Here is a 25,255-nt window from a genome sequence, read left to right on the forward strand (position 1 = left end):
CATCACCTTGTTGGACACCTCCGCAACATGTATACACACAATCTACACAGACATGGTTGGTACTTATGCTCTTGGTGGCATTATGTCTTCTTCATTATCAGTCCCCTTAGCTACTGAAACTGTCAGCTCTTTGGGGGCAGGTTCTAAGTTCTATCTCAGACCTCCTCATTAGCACCGAAGTTCTGCATATAGTGAAGATGGGGAAGGGAGCAATTCCTTAAACACTGATGGTATTCAACATTGTAAAGCATAACCATGCTTCCAAAAGTCACCTCTTCTTTTCCCCCACCAATTCTGGTTGGTAACAGGCCCATTACACCACTCAGGAAACTAGAACTAAAAGGTCAGCTTCACAGTACTCTTTCATGTTATCTTTTCTTTTTGCTCTATAAATGAAGAGCTGGAATTACACAGTTTGGGTATTACCCCTGGAGGGCAGTAATACAGCCTACATTATTTTCTTTATTTAAGAGTTGTGCAAAATGATAGCATTCTACTATCTGCTGAACAATATAAATAGTCTGGTTAGAACTAACTCCATTACAGGATACCGGTGGTGATCCAGGAAGGAAAAAGTACTTGTGTAACATTTATTCGGCACCTAAATAAGGACCAGGCTTTGGGTCAGCTGCACTAGGTATGTTCTTATTTAAACATCGCATCACACCCAGGAGGAGGTATTTTGTTTTTTTTCCTCCATTTTCCAGAACATATGCTCAGAAAAGTTTTATGATTTTCCATGATTATGCAGATAATAAAGTCAGAACAGTAATTTGAACCCAGGTCTTCCACAGACCCAACCCAGTGCTCTTCCAATTATGCCATAAAATCCTCTGAAACATAAAAAGGAAAGAAACACTACTTTAGAGATGGTTGAAAGATAAGTTGAAGAATATACTTCCATCTTTTGATGAATGAGTCCTACATTAAGAAACATCTCTCATTTCAGTATAGTGGATTCTAAAATGATAGTATCTATAAAAAGTTTCCCACAACAGATATTATTCCAACCCTATCATTAGGCTAAATAATGATACTGTATTTAGGTAGTGATGTCTTTCATCACAGCATCAAGGACAAGAGGGATATGTATATTGTCATATAAATTTAATGCAAAGCATATTTATTCTATGCATTGGGCATATGGATGGGGAGGGCAGTGGGGAATAATCCAGCAGTTTGAGTAGCTGAGGGAATTATTTAATGCACACAAGTACAGACTTGGGTTGGGATTAGAAGGAATTAGGAAGGGCAATTTAGGGTGCAGTAGAGCCATATATTTGAAGGCCCAAAGATCTAAACTCACCCACCCACTTAAAGCACCAGCAAAGCACTTTGATACAGTAACACTACTTTCTTTCTCCTCCTTTTCCATAGGTTCAGGGCTAAGATTGGGGTGCAGATGTAATGGGCATATGGTGGCCATTTCATTGTAAAGAAAAGCCCATGGCTAACCAAACCATTCATCTTCTCCTCTTCCCCCTGTCTCCCAACATGCCCACATGGAAATCTGGAACTCACCACAAGTTCACTGAACATGACATCCAGCTCCTCCACAGGGGGCATGGGCAGTGCTGGCTCCATGGTCTGAAGCGCAAAGCTGCTATCATTTCGCAGTCGGTATGTGATTTCTGGGTGATCATTATTTCGGAAACAGCAAAAGATGAATGATATGCCCCGTCCACTTCTCTTCCTTGGGGCCATGGCTGAATTCTGTTCTATTTCTTGAAGTAACTAAACTCTGTGAAAATAGAATAGGACATGGTAAAGAAAATGGATAAAACTATATACATATATATATATACACACACAAATATATACACACATACACACACACACATATATTTTAAAGTCAGATCTATTTAAGAAAGAACTCCCTGTGCTGGAGACAATGTCAGCACCTGTCTAGAGAAGACTAGCCCCAAATGGGCTCTTCTCTTCCCTTGAGAGTTTCATACGTTCAACTGCTGAGCAAACAGTACAAAACTCCAGCCACTACACCCAATAATAACATATGCTCTGATCATTGTTAGGATATTGGTCAATCTTTGTTTATCACATGCCCTCTCCTGCTGACCTGTTTTATTCTTGCTTTTCCCCCTGCAAGAATGACATACCCTCCCTTGCCCCCTTAGAGATCTCTTATTCATCCTTTAAAGTCCAATTCTAATTTCTCCTTCTTTAATTTCCCTAAGTGGAATGAATATATACACCATTGATGTATATCTATTTCAGCACATGTCATATTCTAAGTTTTTATGAGTATGTCTCTCTTTTACAGACTAGTAGAACTCAATGGGCGAGTGTATGTTGGGAGGGTGGGTAATGTGCATCAAGCAACTTTGTGGTCCTAGAGTCCTGCATAGTGCCAGGAAGATAGGAGGCACTCAGTAAATGTTTATCATAACGAAGGAATAGGAATTTCACATATGCTAGAAGGGTCAGAGATTTAATAGTGGATAATTCTGGGTAGTGAAGAAATATATGGGTATTTTCTTCTTCGAACTGTTTTTATTTTTAAATTTGAAAGGTAAAGCTCAACTCATCAACTTATTGTGTCTCATCCAAATTGGAAAGTCCAATTCCAATTTCTGCCATCAATTTTTATAAATTTTGTAATTAATACTATGAGGCAAACTGCATATAAACAGTTCTTATAAATAACTATGATTTGAAATTACTTGTAGAGCCAAGCCCTCATATCACTTTGTTAAAGGACAATGGTCTCTGGAAGCCTGGCAAATGGAAGTCTTTGGGAATTGGAAGCGGTGAGGAGAAGGCTTAGAGCAGAGCATGTCTTGGAGCCCTAGATGATGCTCTAATTGGCCCTAAAAGAGAAACTGAGTCGAAATACTCAATATTCCATTCTGCTGAAGCCTGCCTCTCCTACCTAGGGTGTACCTGTGCAAGGTCATTTGAGAACTATTAAGTACCTGAGATTCCTCTGACAAACAAGTTAATACATACTATGTATCAGGAACAAGAAAGAGCACTAAGGATACAAAATGAATAAGTCAGTAGGAGCACAATCTAGGGAAAGAGGAGTGCACCAAGTAAGTATAAGGAAAGTAAATGTGACACACCAATAAATGCTACACAAACCAAGCAAGAAGTGCCTAGGTCTCGAGAACCTGGGAATGGTCCTCATTCCTGAGTGGAATGTTGATAGAATATGGGAAGGGTATTTGGGCAAAGGGAACAGCACAAACAAAGCCATGAGGTGGGAAGGGGCATGGAGAATAAAAGGAATAAGTGGTGCTGTGGTGTGGGCTATGCTAGTACTACCATCTTACCACAGCTGAATCCTGGAACTTTCACCTTTCTGTGCCATTGTCACAGAATGGCTCCCCAGTACCATGCTAAATTGGCACACACTGCCAATTAAATCGGATTCCCAATTCAACTTTTTTGCCTTTTCTATTTCCTATTCTTTAGCCAACAGATTATTTTCCATACCCCACAAACACCTTGCACTCCTCTTATATATCTTCTGTCCAAGTGGCCCACTCATTCCTTCCTGCCCTTTATCTTTGTCTGTCGACATCCTCCCCTCTATGACAGTACCAATCCTGAGAGTACCCAATATGGGTAACCCACATCCACTGCTGGTGGTAGCTGAATCTGCTCCAACATTTCTATAGGGCAATTTACCAAAGCCTTAAAATAGTCACACTTTTTGACCTAGTATTTCTACTTCTGGAAATATATACTGCAGAAATATTCAGTGATGCTAGTGAAGATGCTTTCATCGAAATGTTCACAGCATTATTAATAACAGCAAATAAATCAATGCATAAACAAAGTGCTAGTAATGGAGGACTGGGTAAATAAATTATGGTAAAACCAGATGATAGACTACAAAGCAGGTCTTTGTAAAAGAATACTTAAGACATGGGAATGCTTTAGATAAAAGAGTAGGTTTACAATGTCCCATTTATATATGTGAACAGAAAAAAAGGACAAGAGAAGTATACCAAAACATGAGCTACAGTTAGCTCTGGGTCAGATTATGGATTATCCTTTTTTGTGCTTCTGTACCTTCCAAGCTGTTTTCACAATAAAGAACTACTATTTTTACAATTAATAAAATGAAATGAAATTTTAACTAATTCTTTATATGAATATTTGTATACATGAAGAAAGGAGGGGAATGTGCACACAAAAATGTTCCTATCAAAAATATCTAAGTTTCAGTGATCTACAGCTTCTCAAACTATCAGTAGGGAAGGACTAGTTGTTTTCCCCAGTCTGATATGAATTGACGTCCATGTAAAATACAGTACAAATAGCTCAGCAATGTCAAACTGCTACAAAAATATCAACACTTAATCTCAATTCTTGTGCAATTGGTGTAGCAGCACGGGCAGATAGCAATAGATCTTCACTAGGAGACAAGAGTTAAGATTTATCTCATTAAAATACAGTTGTTAGCATTTGCCTCTGGTGTGTGTCCTCGGGACAGGAACCACATCCCACTCAGTGGGAAGGCTGATATCCTGCAAATTCTAACATTCAACCTTTGGCAGACTGAAGAGAGATTGTTCAGGGACTACTGAGCACATGTATATATGGGAGGAAGAAGTAGGACAGTGTTCAGGCTTTTGAGAGATGAGGACTAGAAAATACTGTAGGCAAGGGCAAACTCACATAGGGCCACATGGTCCATGAGCAGTCTTCAAGTTTACTTCCAGTCACCTCGTCCAAGCAGTCTTGCTAACCTACCCAACTGGATGTGGCCTGGGACCTCTTAGCATTTTCTGAACCCCTGGATACACAGGGAATGGTTACAGATATTTGTGGTCTTGTTTGTTATTTCTCACTCAAGAGTCAACTCCCATGAGGAGAATGTGGCATATAACCAGTATAACCAAAGTATTTTGGAAATGGAGAGAGCTGTAGCTTTACGTTTGCATTTTGTAAGTTGTTTCACTTAAACCTAAATTATATCATATTCTGGCTACATTGAGGAGGGAGGGATGGGGAGAAAATGTTAAGATCTAAAATCACTCGCAAGCATTTTTCAAGTCTTAAAAAATGCCAGAAGTTCTATAAACAAAAGAATATGAGGATCTTGGCTACTTTCAAGATGGGTAATGAGATACAGAGCCTACTACATTTGCAAAATTGATTGAAATCACTTTAATAAGGACCAAAATATTGCCTTTGACAAGTGATTTGTGTTTAAAAGCCTCAGTAAAGCCCAATGGCCAAGTTTTTATGTTGACTCCTCTATAGAACTCCAAAATACAAGATCCACAATTAAACCCACTCCTAAAGTGTAGAGGGTGGCAACAGTTTGAGATTTCCAACAAGCAACCACTTTTAATGCACATATTTTGAACTCTACTGTAACAGCCTTGTCTCTTAGATACAGGATCAAAACATGAAGCAAAAGTAGTCATCCCACTTGACCCCTCAGTGGCAGTAGCCACTCTGGCCTGCCCTCCCTAACACCATTCTAGCACTCCACTAACAAGTGGATACAACAACTGCCTTCTGTATATCATTTTAGTATGCACAGTCACATCCATTATTTCCTTCCATTATCCCTACTTCACAGACGAGATTTAAGAAGAGACTTGTTAGGGGGAAGAACTGATTAGCTGGCAAAAGTAAAAAGAAAAAAGAAAAGTACATACAGAGAAGCTTAACTGGTTGGGAATGGGACAGGAGAAGGTTGGCAGGGGTCAGGGTCCTGCTAGCTTAATCCCGCTGAAATCCAGTCCCCACCCTCTCTAACCTCAAGGCCATTGCCTGAGTTGAGCCTGCCCTCATCTCTTAGTCACATGGCTACAAGAGTTTCTTAACTCTTCTCCCTGGCCCTTGATTCCCTAGCCCAGAATTCAGTAAACTTTTTCTACAAAGGGCCAGCTTGTAAATGTTTTATGCTTTGAGGATCACAAGGTTTCTGTGGCAACTACTCAACCCTGCTGTTTTATCATGAAAGCAGACAATCCATAATTATGTGTGTGGTTGTGTTCCAATAAAACTTTATATATGGACAATGAAATGTGAGTTTCATTTAACATTCTCATGTCATGAAATATTGCTCTTCTTTTTTGTTTTCAACTGTGGCAGTTTGAGATTATTTATGAATCCCAAAAAAAGAAAGAGTATGTTTATAAACTAATCTACTTCTCCGGGTGTGATACCCTTTGACTGAATTAAATCCAAAGGTTTTAAGTTTACTTGATAAAATCAGTTTAGGGCTTTTGATTTGACCATGTCAGTAGGGCATGACTCAGGTTGAGTCCACGCCCCCTTAGTGGGCTGATATAAACTGGCACTCACTCAAGAAGACACATGAGGAGAGAGAGAGAGAGAGTACTCTGTCATGTTTAATCCTGGGGCCCTGGAGAGAGATAAGTCATTCGCCTGATAGTTTGCAGCTGAAGAGAACAGAGCAGCTGAGCAGCAGAGAAGGCCTGGAAAGAAACAAGCCCTATGCCAGAGACTGACATAGGAAACCCTGAGAGACCAGGCAGAGATGGCCTACCATCAGCACATGAAAGCTAACTTTGGTGAGAAAGTACCTCTTGTGGTACTTTGAGGTATACTTCCCATGGCTTTGGAACTGTAAGCTTTCACCTGAAATAAAAACCCTTTATAAAAGCTAACAGATTTCTGGTACTTTGCATCAGCATGACTTGGCAGACTAATACATCAACCATTCAAAAGGTAAAAATAATTTTTAGTTTCTCAGCCATACAAAAACAGGCAGTGGGCCAGACTGGGCTCATAGGCCCAAGTTCGCCAATGGCTGCCCTAGGCCATCATAGTCATTCACTTAATTCATTAAGTCAAATGTTTATTGAGGACCTATTATATGCTAAACCCTGTGCCAGGCACCATGGAAAGAGGGGTGAGAAAGAGAGACTATGCCCTCAACAGGCTTATTTCCTTTAAGGAAGGCAGGGAAAAATCAAGTAAACTTAAAAAAAAAAATACATACACACACATACATATACATAATTTTGGTTAGTGCTATTAATATAAAGGATGCAAAGGAAAAACTGAAATAATGAAAATGGTGGTGGTAGTGGGAAGGGACAGCTACCTTAGATAGTATGATCAGGAAGCACCTCTCCAAAGAGGGGGCCTTTAAGCTGAGACCTAATGGATAAGATGGGGCTAGACCTACAGTGTCGGTGAAGAGGACTCCAGGCAGAAGGAGGAGCTGAGTGCAGAAGCCTGGAGCAGGTGGAGGACGTGTTTGTAAGAGAAACCGAAGGAGGCTGGAGTGACTGGAGTCTAGCGAGCAATGGGAGTGTAAAGAAAAGAGCCTAAAGAGGGCCGAGGCCCAGAGCCCAGGGCCCTGTGGTCCAGGTGAGGCGGGTGGGGTTTATTCTCAGCACATCATAAATCTGATCACGTCTCTTCAGCTTTGCAGCATCTTCTGGATACAGTCCAACTCTCCAGCATGCGCCTTTAGGCCCTCCCCAGCCTGGCCCTGGCCTAATTTATTTTCTAGCCTTTTTCTCCCAACACCTGACACACTGCCCACCCCCTATGCCCTACACAAACACATGCATGTGTGGTCACAGCCCTGTCAGTAGCCACAACCCTGAACCCCTCCTGCTGCCTCCTCAGCCTAAGCTGCCCTTGACCTTATTTACCTAACAATCTTCTACTCATCATTCATCGTGAGCCTGCACAACTACTGCTTCTTTTATGAGGCTCAAGCATCTCAGGATGGTCACACCTTTCCTTCCAAGCCCCTAGCATCATGTACATAGTTGAGTAAAGAACACAAGTTTCTTTTAGTTTAGTTTTGTTTTTTTTTTAATATATATTAGTTTGTATCTGTTTCCTTCAATAGATTATGAGATTCTGAAGATAGGGATCAAGGTTCATTCAGCCCCTGGCAAACAGTATATTCTCAATAAACATTTGCTGACTGCAAAAGTATAAATGCCTGAGTGAGCAGATGGTCCCAGCTCTGAATTTCTCCCCACAGTTGCCTGTGAATGTGTTTTTCACACCCACCAAAACATTTACAGCCACCCAGATAACCAAGTACTCCTTAGTCACTTGTCAATCTTTCAGATGCGAAGCATAGCCTCACAAATGGACGTCATCCTCTAGGTATTTGCAGTCTCCCAAGAAGGAGGAGTTTCTGGCTGAAGTGGTTGGTGCTTGGTTGTTCCACTCACCCCAAGTAGAGTCCACTGGAAATAGACCTGCCATAACAGCTGGACCCTCAAACAAGATCACATCTTCTAATCTCAGCTTCTGGCATTCTTGCAGAGAGGAAGGAGTCACTTCTGGGACATCCAAAATACAATCCATCTATAACATTACAGATGACTATTGCTATGCTGTGCACAAGGAAGCAATTAAAAAGCTACTTAAGATTCTGGAGCAGGTGCATTTTGCTTAGCAAAGAATAAGAAATCTAATCCATCTGTGGCCTAGCTCAAAGTCAGAGTCATTTGTACTGCATTTTAACAAAACAAAGACTCTCAATGTGGCAACAGTCAAAAAAAGAGGGCCAAATTTTAGCGAACTTGGATGATGATTAATCATGATGATAAAAAGATTGGAGAATTACTTACAGTCCACAAGAAACCACCCCCCAACCCTTTTCCTTTGATAATGCCCAATCACAATAAATAGTGATATATAAAGTTTGTTTTCCATGAAGCAACACACTATCAGTATCAAATATATGGGGAAAATGTGAAGGTCATTATGAAAAAATAGATTTGCAGTGATACATAATTGGTTCATCAGGGACTTCTACCACACATGTATAAGATAACTGTCTAAACTGAAGGCTATGATCAGTGGCTAAGTTACCAAGGTTTTTCTCTAACTAAATTGGTTACAGGGAAAACAACAGCCTAGATGCTGGGGGTAGGGTGGGAATGAGAAACTGTGAGAATGAGAGGCTGCCAGTCACCAAATGGGTTGGTTACATGGTTGAGAGTTTTTGCATGTTTTCACCAAGTTCAGTGGGAACCATACTTGTCTTTCCCTTCTTACATTATTTTAATTAAGACAGACTGTAGTTTACATTTAATTCTCCAAAAAGTCATAATCTCATCACCAAAATATAGTCATATACCACAATCTCTGGAATAAATGAAATAATAGAATCTATGTCACAGATGTAAACAGAGGCACAAGAAAAAAAATTTATGCCATAAAGGTAACTTTAATGAGAAAAGTTGTGGGAAATCTCAATTTTTAAAAAAATAACATTTTTATTTTGGAATAACCTTAGATTTACAAAAAAGTTGCAAAGAGATTCCTTGTATATCCTTCACCCAGTTTCTCCAATATCAACATATTACCTAACCATGATAGATTCATCAAGGCTAAGAAATTAACATTGGTGCATTAACAGTTTAAACAGAAACCTCAGTTTTAACTGCCATATCCAGTGTTTTCAGAGCTGTAGTTTACCTCACATTTTACAGTTTTCCAAAGGACCCTGACACTCGAAGACACAATAATGATAACTCAAATCTCTTATTTAAAAAAAAAAAAAAAAGCTTTGCTTCTTTCCTTGGCCATCTCTCTCCATTCTCACATTCCTCATGTCTGGTTTCATTTCCCAAGTACACCAGAAGCCAAATACAATTTGGAGCTTGAAAAAAATCATAGAATACAGTCTAAAGGTTGTATGAGCAATATTTGAAAGGGAACTGTATTTTCCCTGCAAGTTTCAACATCCTCTCTATCAGGAAACGGAAAGGGCGATGCTCGGTAAGTACGCCCAGTAGAGGGACAGCCCTTCCCACACACTTGGTCCCAAAAGGATATTCTAATAGGACGCTCCTTGGAGTGGCTGCTGGATATTCACCCAGCAGTCAGTTCTCTTCAACGCAGTGACATTTCTGATGCAAGAGAAAAACACTGGAAACATCCACCATGAAAGGGAAAACCAAAAAACAAGCATCCAAAAAAGCCATCAGCCCATTGAAAACACTTTCTGCTCCATTGTCCATAGTAGGGCAGGGAAAGCAGCACACACTCCCTCCCGTGTGTACGCGCGTATGTCAGTGCAAGCAGGGGTGTGCAGAGTGGAAACCAGAAGTGGTCCCCTTCCTTCCCCATTTCCTCCCTAGATAAGGGAGGAAGGAGCTGGCCGATGAAGTGCGTCAAGCCAGGCCAAGCCTCAACCAGCACCTAATTAACAGTCTTTCTCCAAGCCTAAGTCTGTCTCTTGCCTAAAAACATTCTTCCTCATGTAAAGAGCAAAGAAAGGCACCTCCAGGTTTTCACCCGAAAGAAGTGGCAAAAACTGTTCTGCACCATGACTCAATATTTTGACCACAGGCTTAGGGTATAAATCCCTAAAACCAATATAACATGGTTCTTGAATTTAGGAAGTTGGTGCTGTTCACATGACAGAAACCGGCGTCTGGAGGCCAGGACATCTCGTCTTGATCACCTGGGAGAACAGCCAAACCAAAAGCGTCACTGGAACTCCCCACCAAAGAAAGCAGAGCCTCACCACAGAGTCTGTGCCCCACCAGCTGGCTGCCTGTGGTTGGTCTGTGAGTTAAATCAATAAACAAATCCAAGCTGTAACCAAAAGAAATGCAAATCAATTTCCCTGTTTTGGGTTCCTATCTGGGTACCTCTAAGGGATCCAATCAAAGATTTTACAGACAAATTTAAATGTGGGGGTTATGCAAACATAGGAAGCTACAAGTTGGTGGCCAGGTCTGTCACATCAAAGCTGTCACTCTTCTAAGAGAACAGGTTTTGTTCTTTAACAAACACATAAAATAGTATAACTTTCCTGAATCACCTAGCACTTCTTTCAGAACCATCTGAGAGTAAGACAATCACAGCCTCTGGAAAAGACAGCTAGCATGTTATAAGACATCAGCACCCACCTGCACCCTATACGTTCTGGTTCTCCATTGATTCAACTGGAATAATTCCCGAAATCAGTCTTCACTATTACACATAAATGCAGCTGCCTCTTGAAATGTCTCACTGTAACAATACCCATACTTTGGGTTTCAGAGTTTCTGAAACAAGCAACCGTTTGGTGCCATCCACACAGAAAATGAAAATGATTATTAAAAGACATTGCCTAAAAAAAGAAATCTATTAGGCAATCTTAAAAAAAAAAAAAAAAGAATTATAGTCATATCCAAAATAATTCAGGCAAAATCTGAGAGGGAAGAGGTTGAATATATACTTAGTTTGAACCACTTTGTTTTTCAGATCTTTAAACAAAGTAGGCTGTAAGTTAAAGAGAAGAACTGGAGGTACTTTGGGTGAGTACTCATGATGCATGCCATCCTCACAGGAATATTAAATGCTTCTCCCCAGTGACGCCGTAAGATGTGCCCCTGGAGAAAGTGCTACAGGCTCTCACAGCCCCCAAACAGGATGCAGTTTGATCTTATTCCATGTCAAATATTAACTACATTTTACCATCAAGGCATTTTATGGCCAAGTAGGTATAATTTTTATTTCTACACAGGCCTTTGTGGAGTATAATGGCTATTGGTATCCTGGAGAAACTACAGTTCTCTAAACTGAAAATAAAGAAATAAAAACTTGCCCAGAAGGCTTTCTGTGTTGTTTACTGAAAATAAACATTTTTTAAAACCTCACTAATTACCATCCTCTTTTCATGTTCTTCTGACTACTTTTATGCCAAGATTTATCTTAACACAGTGGCAACAGGAGAAATGAAGTAGATACAGAATGAAGAGTCTCGATTAAAATTAGCTTCATTTGCTGGTTACTATTAACAAACCCCCATCTCTCTCACAGCAGATGTCCCTGGATTTCATTGAGGGAAAAACGGATGAACAACCATAATATGACCCACGCAGCTGTGGAATCGTGGACGTGAATCTAACCTCTGATGCCTCGGGTTCAAATGCCAGCTCAACCACTGTGGAGTGACTGTAGGGGGAAAAAAACTTGAATTCCCTGACACTCAGTTTTATCATCTAAAAAATGAAAAAAAAAGTGTTTGTGGGTTTTTTTTGCCTTCCCTATATTGTAAGAAAGTGAATTGAAGGAGTTTACAATGAAAACACTGTAAGAGCAAGCCATAAACACAGAATAAAAGACAAAAGTCAAGATGGGAGAAGGTGAAGTAGATGAAGAAATCAGCATAGGAAAGCTTGAGGGAACAAAACTTTGGTCTAAACTTTCAAGCAGCCACAGCAAAACAAAAAACAAAAAAAAAATTTTTAATTGTACAGTTCTCACCAACTAATTTACAGAAGCATGCCAGCTCATCCCAAGTCAAAGACTGATTCCTTCTTGGCCCAGGGAGAAATCACTCACAAGCATAGTTAGAAGGTTAAATAAGATGATGCTGTGTGGCCCTGTCTCCCCATGTTGTCTAGTGTTTTGAAATATTCAATAAATATAAGTGGAATCTTAAGGGAAGGAGAACTACATTAAAAAGTTGAAGGGAGAGTTTATATTTGTTAACTACTATTGTTTGGTGGGAATATATTAACCAGATTCCTCTCTCTGACATTCCTATGTGTATCAGCAGAGCAAATTCCTGGAATGAAAGCTGGTTTAATCTCTGTAGGGCAGTTGTCATCACTAAATCAAGGGCTCTGCAGGTTAGACAGCTTATCTGCAAATGGTGGGAAATTCTCTGAGGGTTTTTGGAATAGGGTGGAAAAAGTCATTTTAAAAAATTTAAGCTTCCCTGTATATCTTAAAGAATCCAACAGATTTAATATTTCAATGCAACTACTTGTATGAAAACTATTACAGAGTATACCCAACTTCATCACTGCAAGGACGCTGACATTTTCAACACCAAAGCTGACATCTGCAACACTGAAGCTGACATTTGCAACACCCAGTCTCCCTTCACATTTTTCTCAGTCACTGATTTCACCTACTCATTAAACTCTGTAAGTTGGAAAGCATCTTGTCTGCCCATGAATATAATTGTATATTGGTCACCAAGATAAAAAAGCCTACTGTATACCCTCAAGGTACATGACATCCAGGACCACTGGCTTTCACACTTCTGCCTCTGAAAGTTCTTTCTGGACACTTATGTGCATACAACCACCACTTGCCACTACAGATGTAAAAAATGTTTATAGATAGTGAAGTACATGGTGATTCCTGGGTTTAAAATTACAGTGTTGTGAGTTGTTTACTAGATCTTGAGTCTCTCCACAACTCCCACTTCTCAGAGGGGCTCATTTTGGACAACGCACTGAGCTTTGTGCTGAGGCCAGCACCACACCTATACGCAGGCTCTTCCTAAGGAGTTCAGTTTGCAATGAGACAGGGAGAAACCACCTAGAAACAATAAGGGCAGATGGCGGAGTTGCATTATGAAAACTGGAACTCCCAGCGAAAGCAGCACCCTGCCCTTCATAAAAATTCTTAAAATTTTACACAATAAATCTTCAAGAGAAAGGCTTATGGATAGATGATAATAAAAGCTTCAATTACATGCAAGCTTAAATGTAGAAATAAAGCAGTAGACAATAAGACACTAATAAGACACTCTGCCCTCCAGTTCCATCCTGTTTCAGGTGTTATATGAGTCTAGTAGGTGTTGCTATCCCATCAGAACTGCCCAGGCCCTTCATCAGAGATACACATGCCCTCTAATGATTAGATGTGAAGGTATTAATTTGTCATGTAAGCCTATAAAAGGTGTTTCCAAAGACACAGCATTAAAAAGACCAAGAGAAATAAAACTTTGACATGGGATTTCCCCCACCTTCTTTTACATTAGGAACTTCCATAGGCATTTAGATATACAACTTTCCCAAAACAAGCTATGTTTTTTAAACAGGAAAAAAAAATGTCTAAGAAAACAAAACTTTGGCCCCTCAATGCACAATCTAACAACTGTGGATAGGAAAGTCAAGTGTTCTGGCTCAGTGGAGGGCAATCTGGCAGTACCTATGACAGTTTTAATGTGTTGGTTCTTTGAGCCACATATAAGAAGAATTCCTGGATTCCATGTCCAGGAATTTAATCTACAGAAATATTCATACATCGGCACATTGCAGTAGAAAAAAAAATAGGATCCGTGGTTTGCAACAGAGAATCATCTAAGAGTCTTTCAATAGGGGAATGCTTTAAAAAAACATTGGTGCATCCATGGTACAGAACACTGGTTCTCATACTCTGATGCCCTGGTTGTACCCCACACCAATGAAATCAGAATCTCTGGCGTTGAGGCCTAGGCGTATTTTTTAAAACTCCACAAGTGAATCTGATGTGCAGCCAAGTTTGAGAACTATTATAGAACTCTATGTTTGGGTTAAAATGTATATGCTAGGTCCATGGAAAGATCTAAATCTTAATCAGAGAAAAAATGTAAATAGAAATAAGTTGCATAATAATACATATGTTAAAATAATACATTTATGTTAAAAGTAAAACAAAACTGTATTTGTGGGAATATATATGTATGCATATGTCTTGACTACACAGCAATCCTTCCAGAATGGCTGGAAAGATTAACTATAAAGTAGTTAAGTATCTAGCCAAGTGCTTGACACATTGGAAGATGCTTAATAATTGATGGCCACTGTTTCCATGTGGGTCTAAGTTTGACTCGGTAGAGCTCATAGGAATAGTTTCAAGTGGATAATGAATTCTCATAAGTGCATCACACAAGTGTAAGCATACTATTAAAAACTTGAAAGTCTGCAAGCCTTCTCAATAAGCACATTAAAACCCTAAGTATACACCTCAATAACTCATTAGTTGTTACACTGATTCTATTGTTTAAAATTAATGCTTACTGTGTACACAATACTTGAAACCCATGCCTATAAATGCAGGCAGCTTCACTGTCAATATTATATTGATTTGTAGATCCACCAAAATGGCCTATATAAAAGTTGTCCTATGTCAGCCAACAAATCTAAAAACTTAAATGTAATGCTAGATGCAAACGTCATACAGAAAGGAAGAATATTCTCAAGGTTATAGGCACCAGCAATTGGGATAACACTGTGACACACTTTTTAAAAAGATTTTGTTTGGTTGAAAATTCTGCATGTCCCAAGAGGCAATTTTTGGAAAATCTCTGGTTTACTAAAGTAATTTTGCTGGAAATTCTCCAAATTGTCACAGAGCCAGTTAGAAGGAAAGTTTAAAGGTTCTACTATATTTTTCCTTTTATTTGGCTCTGTTTCAATTATAGTTGTATTAGGGATCAGAGATCATAAAGGTATCACAAATGTACCCCAGAACAGGAGGTTTTAGGATGCCCATAAATAAATGAAACTTCGTACTCAGGTTTTTTACAGTGCCATCAAATATATTTTAAAATTCTATTTTTATAGGGATGAATTCAGTGCAATTTTCATAACTCTCTTCAACCTTCTGGTACTTTAAAAAAAAAAAAAGTACATATCCATATCCAGTTCCACTTACTTGGGCACTGACTGGCTGCAGCAATTTTAAAGTTAAATTTTTTCAGCTGTTTTCTCTCACATACATCCTCCTGAGTTCCTATCTTTAAAGGGTGAAATGACTGGGGTTCTTCTTATCAATCAGTAAAAAGTCACCATATAACTTTCAGAATCAAATGAAAATGTGTGAATTTGCAAGGGGTAAGTGATGATCTTCAGGACCAAATCAAGATTTGATCAAGGAGTTATATGAAATTAAGATCTGAATGCTGACAATAGTCCTATGAGATAAAACTTTAATTACTTCCTGCCTACACCTCCTCAAAATTTATGTACTTGAAATCTGATCCCTTCAAATACAGGCGCCAACTATTCATTGCTAACAACTGGAAAGGAAATCAATGATTCTGTGAACTGCAAGATGATGAGCAGTATATTGTTATCAGTTACAATGAAATAGTTACCATTGCTTTGGAAGCAAGTACCCCTTAGAAAAAGAAAAGAGCAGTGGATTTTTCTGAATTGTTACAAGATATTAGTACATAACTATATCCAGTTCATGAGCAAGGCTAAACAAATGGCATAACATCAGTGGAAATGGAAAATATCTAGAACACTAGGAATTTGTTTTGATACCTGTCAAGTTAATAGGCTCCATTGGCAATTAAATTTCATGTATCTTCCACAATCCCAGATGACCCAGGGAGATCTGGATAATGATGCCATTCCCAGGTGCCAAGAGGCCACAGAAAAGTAGAGTCTTAAGGAAGTACAAAGTTGAGATATGCACTCTCAGGAAAACAAGTAAGTTTTTCTTTTATTAGGCACATCAAAACTGCCCAGCCTATACAAAACAAAAGCAGTGCCCAAACCTTGAGGATAAGGATGGGATAGAGGAAAGTTGTAAGAGCTAGTGGGCATAAGCCCAGGATAAGAGAGCACATGTGTGAAGCAGTTACAACTGGTTAACACATACCACCTCTCTTCATTAAACAAAGCTAACAGTCAACCAAATAGAAATTACCAGCAGCTACAGAGTGAATTTTCTCATTGATGATTTCTCTCCATGTGCTAAATAACCTGGAAATTTTAATAATGTAGCGAAAGAAACAATTCAGAAACTGCAGGAGCCAGAAAAAAATATCTTTTCTGGATTTTAAGTACTGCAAATGGACTGCTATGCCCTTGATTTACACCTGGACGAAAGAAAAGGTCATCCCACAGTCATCAAAAGGGAAGCGTGAAGGAAGATGATATTATCCAAGGAGTCTACTCCACCCAACTCTGTAATTTTCTGCATAATTAGGTGTGAGCAGTAATTGCTTTATTGGGTAATTCAAAAACACTAGACACTAAAAGCACTGCTTCTCTTGCAAAATTTGTTCTAAATGACATAACTTTTTAAAAAAGCTCTCTTTAAATTGCTATTCTTACTCATGTACCAAGCCTAAGTAGTTAGACTGAAGGTAATATTTGGACTTCATATTCTGAGGAATATTGTTAAATAGTCCAAAATCATCACATGGCTTAATATGGGAACTATCAATATGGGCCAGTTAAATGATTTAGGGTACCTCTGTATAATGAAATACTACGCAGCCATTAAAAAGAATAAGACATCTGTTGTATTTGGTAAGAGTCCTAAAGAATACTAAATTAAAAGTTTAATTTTCATAACACGGTATGTCATAATGGTAAAAAGGATGCATTTGTTTAAACATGCAAACAATTGTCTATCATGTGATAAAATAATAGTTACAAAAACTTGTTACCAGTGGTTCCTTCTAGAGTAAAGCAAAGATTGAAGAAGGAAGGGAACTTATTCTCATCTTAGTCCTTTCTGTTCTGGTTTCTCATTTGTTTGTTTACCAAGAACTTGGATTATTCTTTTTCTCCTATCAAGTGGTTTGTGCAATTTTATAATGGTTTAGCAATATTTGTTTGTAAACTAGTTTTCTTTAAAAGTAAATAGTGTTCATTTGTCAACCACCTTCAATAAGCCAGGCACATTCAATATGCTTAACATCCATCTTTATCTCAATTAATCAAAGAGATAAGCAATGAATCTTTAAATCACTTTGTCTTCCTAGGAACACAGTCCAATGCAAATGACTGCCTTTTGTTCTGACCTTGGTTTACAGAATACTTCATTTCTACAATTTTCCATTTCATGACACTCACTTCTTCAATTGCTAGTCCTCAAGAAGGAAACAATCTGTTCAACTATTATAAGCCATATAAGCCATGATTTTTCCCCTTTATATTTATAATTAATTTAGAATCAGAGGGAAAGGAGCAGCTACCAACCCATTCATTAAAGACAATACTGTATAAAAATGCAACCCCATCTCATTGAACAACAGATACACAGTTCCTCAGTTTCACTAAAATTATATAATTTAGAACCCCATTAAGTCCACTGTATATTTTTTGCTACAGAAGTTAATATCGGGAAACGGACTTTGGCCCAGTGGTTAGGGCGTCCGTCTACCATATGGGAGGTCCGTGCTTCAAACCCCGGGCCTCCTTGACCCGTGTGGAGCTGGCCATGCGCAGCGCTGATGCGCGCAAGGAGTGCCGTGCCAAGCAAGGGTGTCCCCCGCGTGGGGGAGCCCCTTGCGCCCGTGAGGAAAGCCGCCCAGCGTGAAAAGAAAGAGCAGCCTGCCCAGGAATGGTGCCACCCACACTTCCCGTGCCACTGACGACAACAGAAGCAGACAAAGAAACAAGACGCAGCAAATAGACACCAAGAACAGACAACCAGGGGAGGGGGGGGGGGAATTAAATAAATAAATAAATCTTTAAAAAAAAAAAAAAGAAGTTAATATTATTATCTTTATTTTCAGAACAACAACTTTTCAGGTGACAGCCCCAGGAATATTACATAAAAGACTAGGAGGTCTAATAAAGGAAGATTTTGTTAGATATTTATTTGGAAGTTCAACCCAACAGGAATGAATCACTTAGTAATCTTAAAGTCCTGCTCCCTAAAGCTGATTCTAAAGCTGCTGAGAGCAGTACACTGTATCCTATTTCACTCACAGCTTCCGACCCAACCTTAAGCAAGCAAGCAAATACAGTAATGATAAGTTTAAATTACAAAAGAACACCAAACAGGAAACATAATAGCTGATCACAAAAGATGAATGCAAATATTGTTAACTATTTTTAAAAGAAGGACAAGAAAATTAATGCCAAAATAAAAATTGGTATATAACACTAAAAGACACATCAAAATAAGTCAAGAAAATTACGTTTTGCCTTTCGAGAAAGCATTTAATCTACTTGAAGACACGCTAGAAAAACATTGAACTCTTATTTATTCATGATTTGTGCATGCATAATCATCACCTTTCCCCTGTACCCGACATCTTTTTTTTCTTTGAAATCATTAGTTATCTTACAGGTACCTGTTTCTATTCCATGAAAATAATCAACCAGGACAGTCTGCTTTCATTAGGTCTCCCTCCAATTCAGCAGCAGCAAACAGAGCTGTGACAAATGTTCTTGCTAACCTGGCTACTAGTAGCTCCTTCATGGTTACTCCTCTTATAAATACCGCCCCACCTCATTGTGTGGCATCACATAAAAGCAGGTTGGTTAACAATAGTTCTTGCTCATACTGGAAAAGCAACCAAAACAGAGATGCCAACAGATACCTGATTAACTTAAACATACACATAGGTGTCAAACTGGTTTTTCTTCATAAATAAAATGCACATACTCTCAAGAATCACTGCCACCCCCACACAAACACACAAATGCCAAATCACAATTGTACAAGTAGGTAATTTATGCATTTTCATTCATTCATTCATTCATTCAAGGACCTAATGTGTGTCCACTCTCCTTTTCAACCTTGGGATATAAGGATGAACAAAACAAATGTGTACCTTGTCCCCACAGAGATCACAGTGAGTTCAAGTCACATGAGCCCTTGACTTCAACATTCCAGGTTCTATCTGCTTTGTGAAAAGAGATAATGTTTGAGTGAAAGAGTGAGAGAGAGAGAGAGAAGAGTACAAGGGGTGGTCAGTTTTTCACCTCATCTTTGATAGACAAGAGCAAATATTCTGCTTGTTCAAACACTAACTCGGTTTGCCAGAAACTTCTACATTTCCTTGAATATAGAGCACCAGGAGAGGAAGTAAAAGGAAAAGTTCTTGAGAAACAGGGGACACAGAGTTACCCCTGAGAGGCTGACGTCCAGAACTCAAACAAGACACTGGACTTCCACTTCTGTCCATGCCTGGAATGGAAACTGCCCTCCCTCCACAAACAACTAGAAAAGGGAATGAAATATATGAAATAACCATATTCAAGCACTGGACAAAGGCAATGCAAGACAGTGACTGCTTTGAAGGAAACATCCAAGTAAGGTGACCCCTGTGATTGCCTCAATTTACTGCAAGCAGTAGTGCAGGAAGAGGAAGCCTAAATGAAGGTCAGAGGTCTTGATGAATTGAGGAATCAGAGATAAAAAGTCTAGGGAAGCTGATGCAGCCTGAACTCAGGAAATCTACAGACAGGTCCTCTGAAATCTGAGGTTAAGTACTGATCTGTGCATGTGCGCAGTGTAACTCACAAGGCTGGGGCTGAACAATTGCTAAAGTTCACACAAGGCTGGGAATAATTTGCATTCCTACCAGCCTGAACAGAAAGACTGTGTAAACATAAAATATCAGGAAAAGTCCCCAAAGGGGTATTTATTGCCTTAGCAGTGGTGTCTTACCCTAAGGCTTTCTGGAAAAAGCTTAAGTGCAAGCCTCAGAAGGATCCAACTGATCACAAGCAACTCAACTATGTGCCAGAACAAAGTCCAACAGTCTTAACACAATAAACATAATAAAGTCCAGCATCCAATACTGCAAAATTCACAATGGCCAGCATCCAATAAAAAAATTATCAGGCATGCAAAGAAGCAGAAAAATATGACCCATAATCAGGAGAACAGTCAATTCATAGGAACAGTCCCAGAAATGACACAAGTGATGGAATTAGCAATGACTTCAAAACAGATAATATAAAATGCTTCCTATGATAAAGAATGTAGAAGAAAACATGAACATGATAAGAAATGAAAGATATAAAATGATCCAAAAGAAGCTTAACAGATGAAAAATACAACATATAAAATGAAAAATTCACTCGATGGGGTTAACAGCATATCAGACACCAAGAAGAAAAGATTAGTGAAACCAAAGACATGGAACTAGAATTATCCAAAATGAAGCAAATACAGAAAATAAACACTAAAAAAAAATTGGCAGAGTATCAGTAATCTGTGAGACAATACAGATAGTCTAACATGTAACTATAGTCCCAGAAGGCATGGAGAAAGAGGAAACAAAAATCATTTGAAGATATAAGGAGCAAATTCTTCCAAATTTGATGAAAACTGTAAGCCCAATGATCCAAGAACTTAAATGAACTCCAAGGACATAAATATTTTAACTTGAAAAAAAAAGGTATCTGAGAGAAAACCTTAAAAGTAACCAGGGGAAGAAGGGGGGAGATTACAGCAGACACCGCATCAGAAATACGCAAGTCAATAAACTCTTGCAACAACAGTTTTTAAAGTACTGAAAGAAACCCTGTCAACCTAGAAAGCTATACGAGCTAAAGCATCTTTCAAAAATGAAAGTGAAAACTGTCTGGCAGTTCTTTGAAAGTTAAACATAGGAATACCATATGATCTGGCATATACCCCGCTCCTAGGTATATACCCGAAAGAACCGCATACTGATGCTCCTAGTGGTATTATTCACAAGCGCCAAAAGGTGGAAACAATCCGAGCGCCCATCAACAGAGGAAGAGATAAGCAAAATGTGGTATATATACACATGCAATGAAAAATTAAGCCATAAAAAGAAATGAGTTCTGATACATGCTACAACATGGATGAACCTTGAAAACATTATGCTAAGTAAGATAAGCCAGACACAAAGGACAGATATTGTACAATTCTACTGATATGAGGTTAGAGGTTAACAGAGGCTGTAGGGAGGAGGTGAATAGGAGTTATTGCTTAATAGGTAGAGTTTCTAGTTGTGCTGATGAAAAATTCTGGAAACAAATAGAATTGATGGTGCATAATATCATGGTATAATTAATGTCACTGAACTATATACTTAAAAATGGTTAGGGGGAAATGATTTGGCTCAACTGATAGAGCATCCACCTACCATACGGGAGGTCCAGGGTTCAAACCCAGGGCCTCCTGACCCATGTGGTGACTGGCCCACGCACAGTGCTGATAAGCACAAGGAATGCCGTGCCACGCAGGGGTGTCCCCCGCACAGGGGAGCCCCACGTGCAAGGAGTATACCCCGTAAGGAGAGGCACCCTATGTGAAAAAAGCACAGCCTGCTCAGGAGTGGCACTGCACATACAGAGAGCTGAGGCAGCAAGATGATGCAACAAAAAAAGACACAGATTCCTGGTGCCGCCTGACAAGGATGCAAGTGGACACAGAACACACAGCGAATGGACACAGAGAGCAGATAACAGGGGAGCGGGGGGAAGGGAAGAGAAAAAATAAATAAATAATCTTTTTAAAAAATGGTTAGAGGGAAGTGGACTTGGCCCAATGAATAGGGCGTCCGCCTACCACATGGGAGGTCCACGGTTCAAACCCCAGGCCTCCTTGACCTGTGTGGAGCTGGTCCATGCGCAGTGCTGATGAGCTAAAGAAGTGTCATGCCACGCAGGGGTGTCCTCCACGTGGGGGAGAACCATGCGCAAGGAGTGCACCCCGTAAGGAGAGCCGCCCAGTGCGAAAGAAATTGCAGCCTGCCCAGGAATGGCCCTGCACACACCGAGAGCTGACACAACAAAAAAGAAACAAGATTTCTGGTGCCACTAATAAGGATAGAAGCGGTCACAGAAGAGTATACAGCGAATGGACACAGAGAGCAGACAACTGGGGTGGGGGGAAAGGGGAGAGAAATTTTTTTTAAAAATGGTTAGAATGGCAAATTTTATGTTATATATATTTTACCTTAATAATTTTTTAAGTGAAAAATGTTTTTTCAGATAAACAAAAGCTGAGAGAATTCACAGCCCACAAACCTACACTATGAGAAATGGTAAAGGAGGTTCTTCAGGCAAAAAGAACTTGATGCTAGATAGAAATTTGGATCTATACAAAAGAATGAAGAATTCTGGAAAAAGCCAAACTGTGGGTAAATATAAAACTAGGTATTGCCTCAGAGCTTTCCCAGCTACTGACCTCTAGGATATGCCTTTGTAGATATCACCAATGACAGGTCTGGATCAAAGTAGTTCCCAGCTCTACTATTAAATATCCCCCAGCATCAGTCACTCTCCTTAAGCTCTCTGAGCTACTATTTCCTCAGAACAATACTCTCCCTTGAAATATTATGATGTTATATAAAGTATATTAAAGTACTCTGGGAATTTGAGGGCTGAATTCATTCAGCAAATATTTATGGGGTACCTTCTGTACACAGTTTTGGCCCTATATGCCTGGATATTAGTTTCCTCATCTGTAAAATGAAGATCATAATAGTACCCAACCTACATGGTTGTTGTAGTACATGCAAAGTACATAAAACAATGCATGACAAGAGCGCCTATGTAAGTGTCCATCGTCATCATCATCATTGTCATTATCATTGTCACTTTTACTACTACTGCTGCTGCTGCTACTACAAGGCATAAAATGATGAAAGAAACTTATTGGGTTTTTACCCTCAGAGAATGTATATTCCATCTAGTGTGACCAGAGGAAACAATGTTTTGGGGATAATTTGTCACAATTTTGCCTTACAAATGTGGGATAATTGGAATAATTTATGTTATATATATTTTAATTTAAGCTCTGCTCCTTAACCTTGGTTAAATTATTTAAACTTTTGGAGCCTGTTTATCCTTAAAATAAAGAGATGGGATGAGAATCCTCAAGGTCCATTCCAGTTCTAATATCTGATGAAGTAAACCAGAGGATTCATCTTAGAAGCATGTTGTTCCTGCCTTTATTTGAGCAATTTAATACTCACAGTATCAAATAATCATATAAGAAACAACTAATTTTGAGAAAGGGGAAAAAGACAGTTTATGATTTAAGATAAAAGAAATAAGTTCTAGATCTAGGATCAATATAAAAGATTGCACATAACTCCCAAACCTAGAACCATACACCTAAAAATCGACAGGAATACAATAGCCCAGTTGTTCCTACCCATTGCTGGGTAAGTCATCATTTTGCCATAAGAAGCTAAAGAATATAATTAGAAGAAATAGGTAAACATTCTATTCCTTCTGGTTCCAATGTTTGAACTGGTTCCTCTGAAGTAGAATTCTCTCTTGCATAAAATTATATAATGGAGAAGAGAACTGAAGTACACTGTAGACATTCCTTTTGCAGAGAAACAAGGAAAAAAAAGTATGTAAACAGCTAACTTCTTCTACCTATTGTTTAGTAGCACACGCCACAGTTTGCAAGCTCTCAACTTCAAACAAAAAAAGCTCCCATAAAATTAACTGGTTCAAACCTTATAAAGCACAGATAACTTTAGTTAAGTCTCAAAATCCAATGTTTTCCTTCTTGGCAAATTTGATTCAAGAAAGGGGTCCCACTAGAAGAAATAAAAGTGTCTGAACCATAAGGAAATCTATTGATCAGGCTAATCTTCAAACAAAAGCTGTGAAGGGGCCTCTCCTAAAGTTTCCCCAACTTTTTGCAGAGAGCAAGCCAAAGAATTTGCAGAATCTTATAAAATAGAAAGACCCTATTGATTTTACTGGAGAAAACATGTGCAACATCAACTCAGAACAAAATATTTCTGTATGTAAATACAAATGTTGTATATGATTTCAGGTAGTCCCAGTTCCTCTGTAGTACACCATGGGCTTCAGCAATAGAACCGCTAGCTTAAAGTAATCTGCCAAAACTTGCAGAAAAAAGTCCTTAAACACACACATACACACATTGGGAAGTAATCTGAACCTGTCCTTGGGCCACTGATCTCTACCTTAATGGAAGTGTCCCACTTTTTGTCTACATAGCACAACTTTGGGAACTACTCTACCTCCTTCCTTCTCCAGGAGATTCTAATGGGCCTATCAGCCAGATGGCCTGGCACCCCCATCTACAGAAGTGGGCATCTGGCATTGATTTGGCCAATGAAGGGGACTATCCCCTAGTCAGAGTGACTGATCTAGGGATAGACACACAAGACAAGCAAGACAGAGGTCATAAGGTGGATTTAACCTGCAGATGAGAGAATGACTCACTTTTTCCTGGAAAATCACAAGGTATAAGGACCAAATACACCTAAAATTTACAATAGCTATTTTTTCTTTCATGTTTTAGAACCTGCCCAAGTATGAAGCCAGCGTAGATAAATTCAAAACTGAGAGATGGGGCAAGGGGGAGGTGGAGGTGAGGAGGTTTGGATGATACCTATTTAACTATAGATCCAGCTGAGCCTCAAGTCAAACACCCCTTGACTTCCCAACGTATGATTCTTAGGCCAATTTAAGTGGGGTTTCTGTGCCTTAACAATGTGAAGAACTGCGACTCATGCTCTAATTGACTAAATGAAATGGCATCTAGTTTATTCTTTTTCTATTCTACCATACCACATCCCTATATCTTCACATCTTTCAAGCTGCTGCATTACTGATTTCTAAGAATCAACCAGTCAACCTCACAATAAAACCATAAAATCAAATAGAAATGTCTCAGATTTTAAAAGGCTCAGTTTTGCTTTGCTCCCAAATCAATATGAATAAAGTAACACCCTTTTTCTCAGACAGTTCCCATTTGGAAACAAATTTTGCCAGACTGACTTTCCAGGAATCATAAAATAACTCTACTGGGACTTATTCCTTGAAGCTTAGAAGAAACCCAAGTTCCGGAATGTGTGGAGCTGAAAGATAAGGAAAGC

The 25,255-nt window shown here is 39.1% G+C and overlaps 1 protein-coding gene across 6 annotated transcripts in view; it reads right to left on the reverse strand.

Moving 5' to 3' along the window:
• Positions 1 to 25,255, reverse strand: part of DAAM1 (dishevelled associated activator of morphogenesis 1) — a 176,740-nt gene that overhangs the window by 106,579 nt on the left and 44,906 nt on the right. For all 6 annotated transcript variants that reach the window (XM_004452468.3, XM_058293354.1, XM_058293353.2 and 3 more), the window contains exon 2: positions 1,522 to 1,741. In XM_004452468.3, the coding sequence (XP_004452525.1) occupies positions 1,522 to 1,704 (183 nt within the window). In that variant the 5' untranslated portion in view covers positions 1,705 to 1,741. The remainder of the gene's footprint in view (positions 1 to 1,521; positions 1,742 to 25,255) is intronic.

The sequence above is a fragment of the Dasypus novemcinctus genome, chromosome 3 (assembly GCF_030445035.2).
Source record: "Dasypus novemcinctus isolate mDasNov1 chromosome 3, mDasNov1.1.hap2, whole genome shotgun sequence".
NCBI classification, from domain to species: Eukaryota; Metazoa; Chordata; class Mammalia; order Cingulata; family Dasypodidae; genus Dasypus; species Dasypus novemcinctus.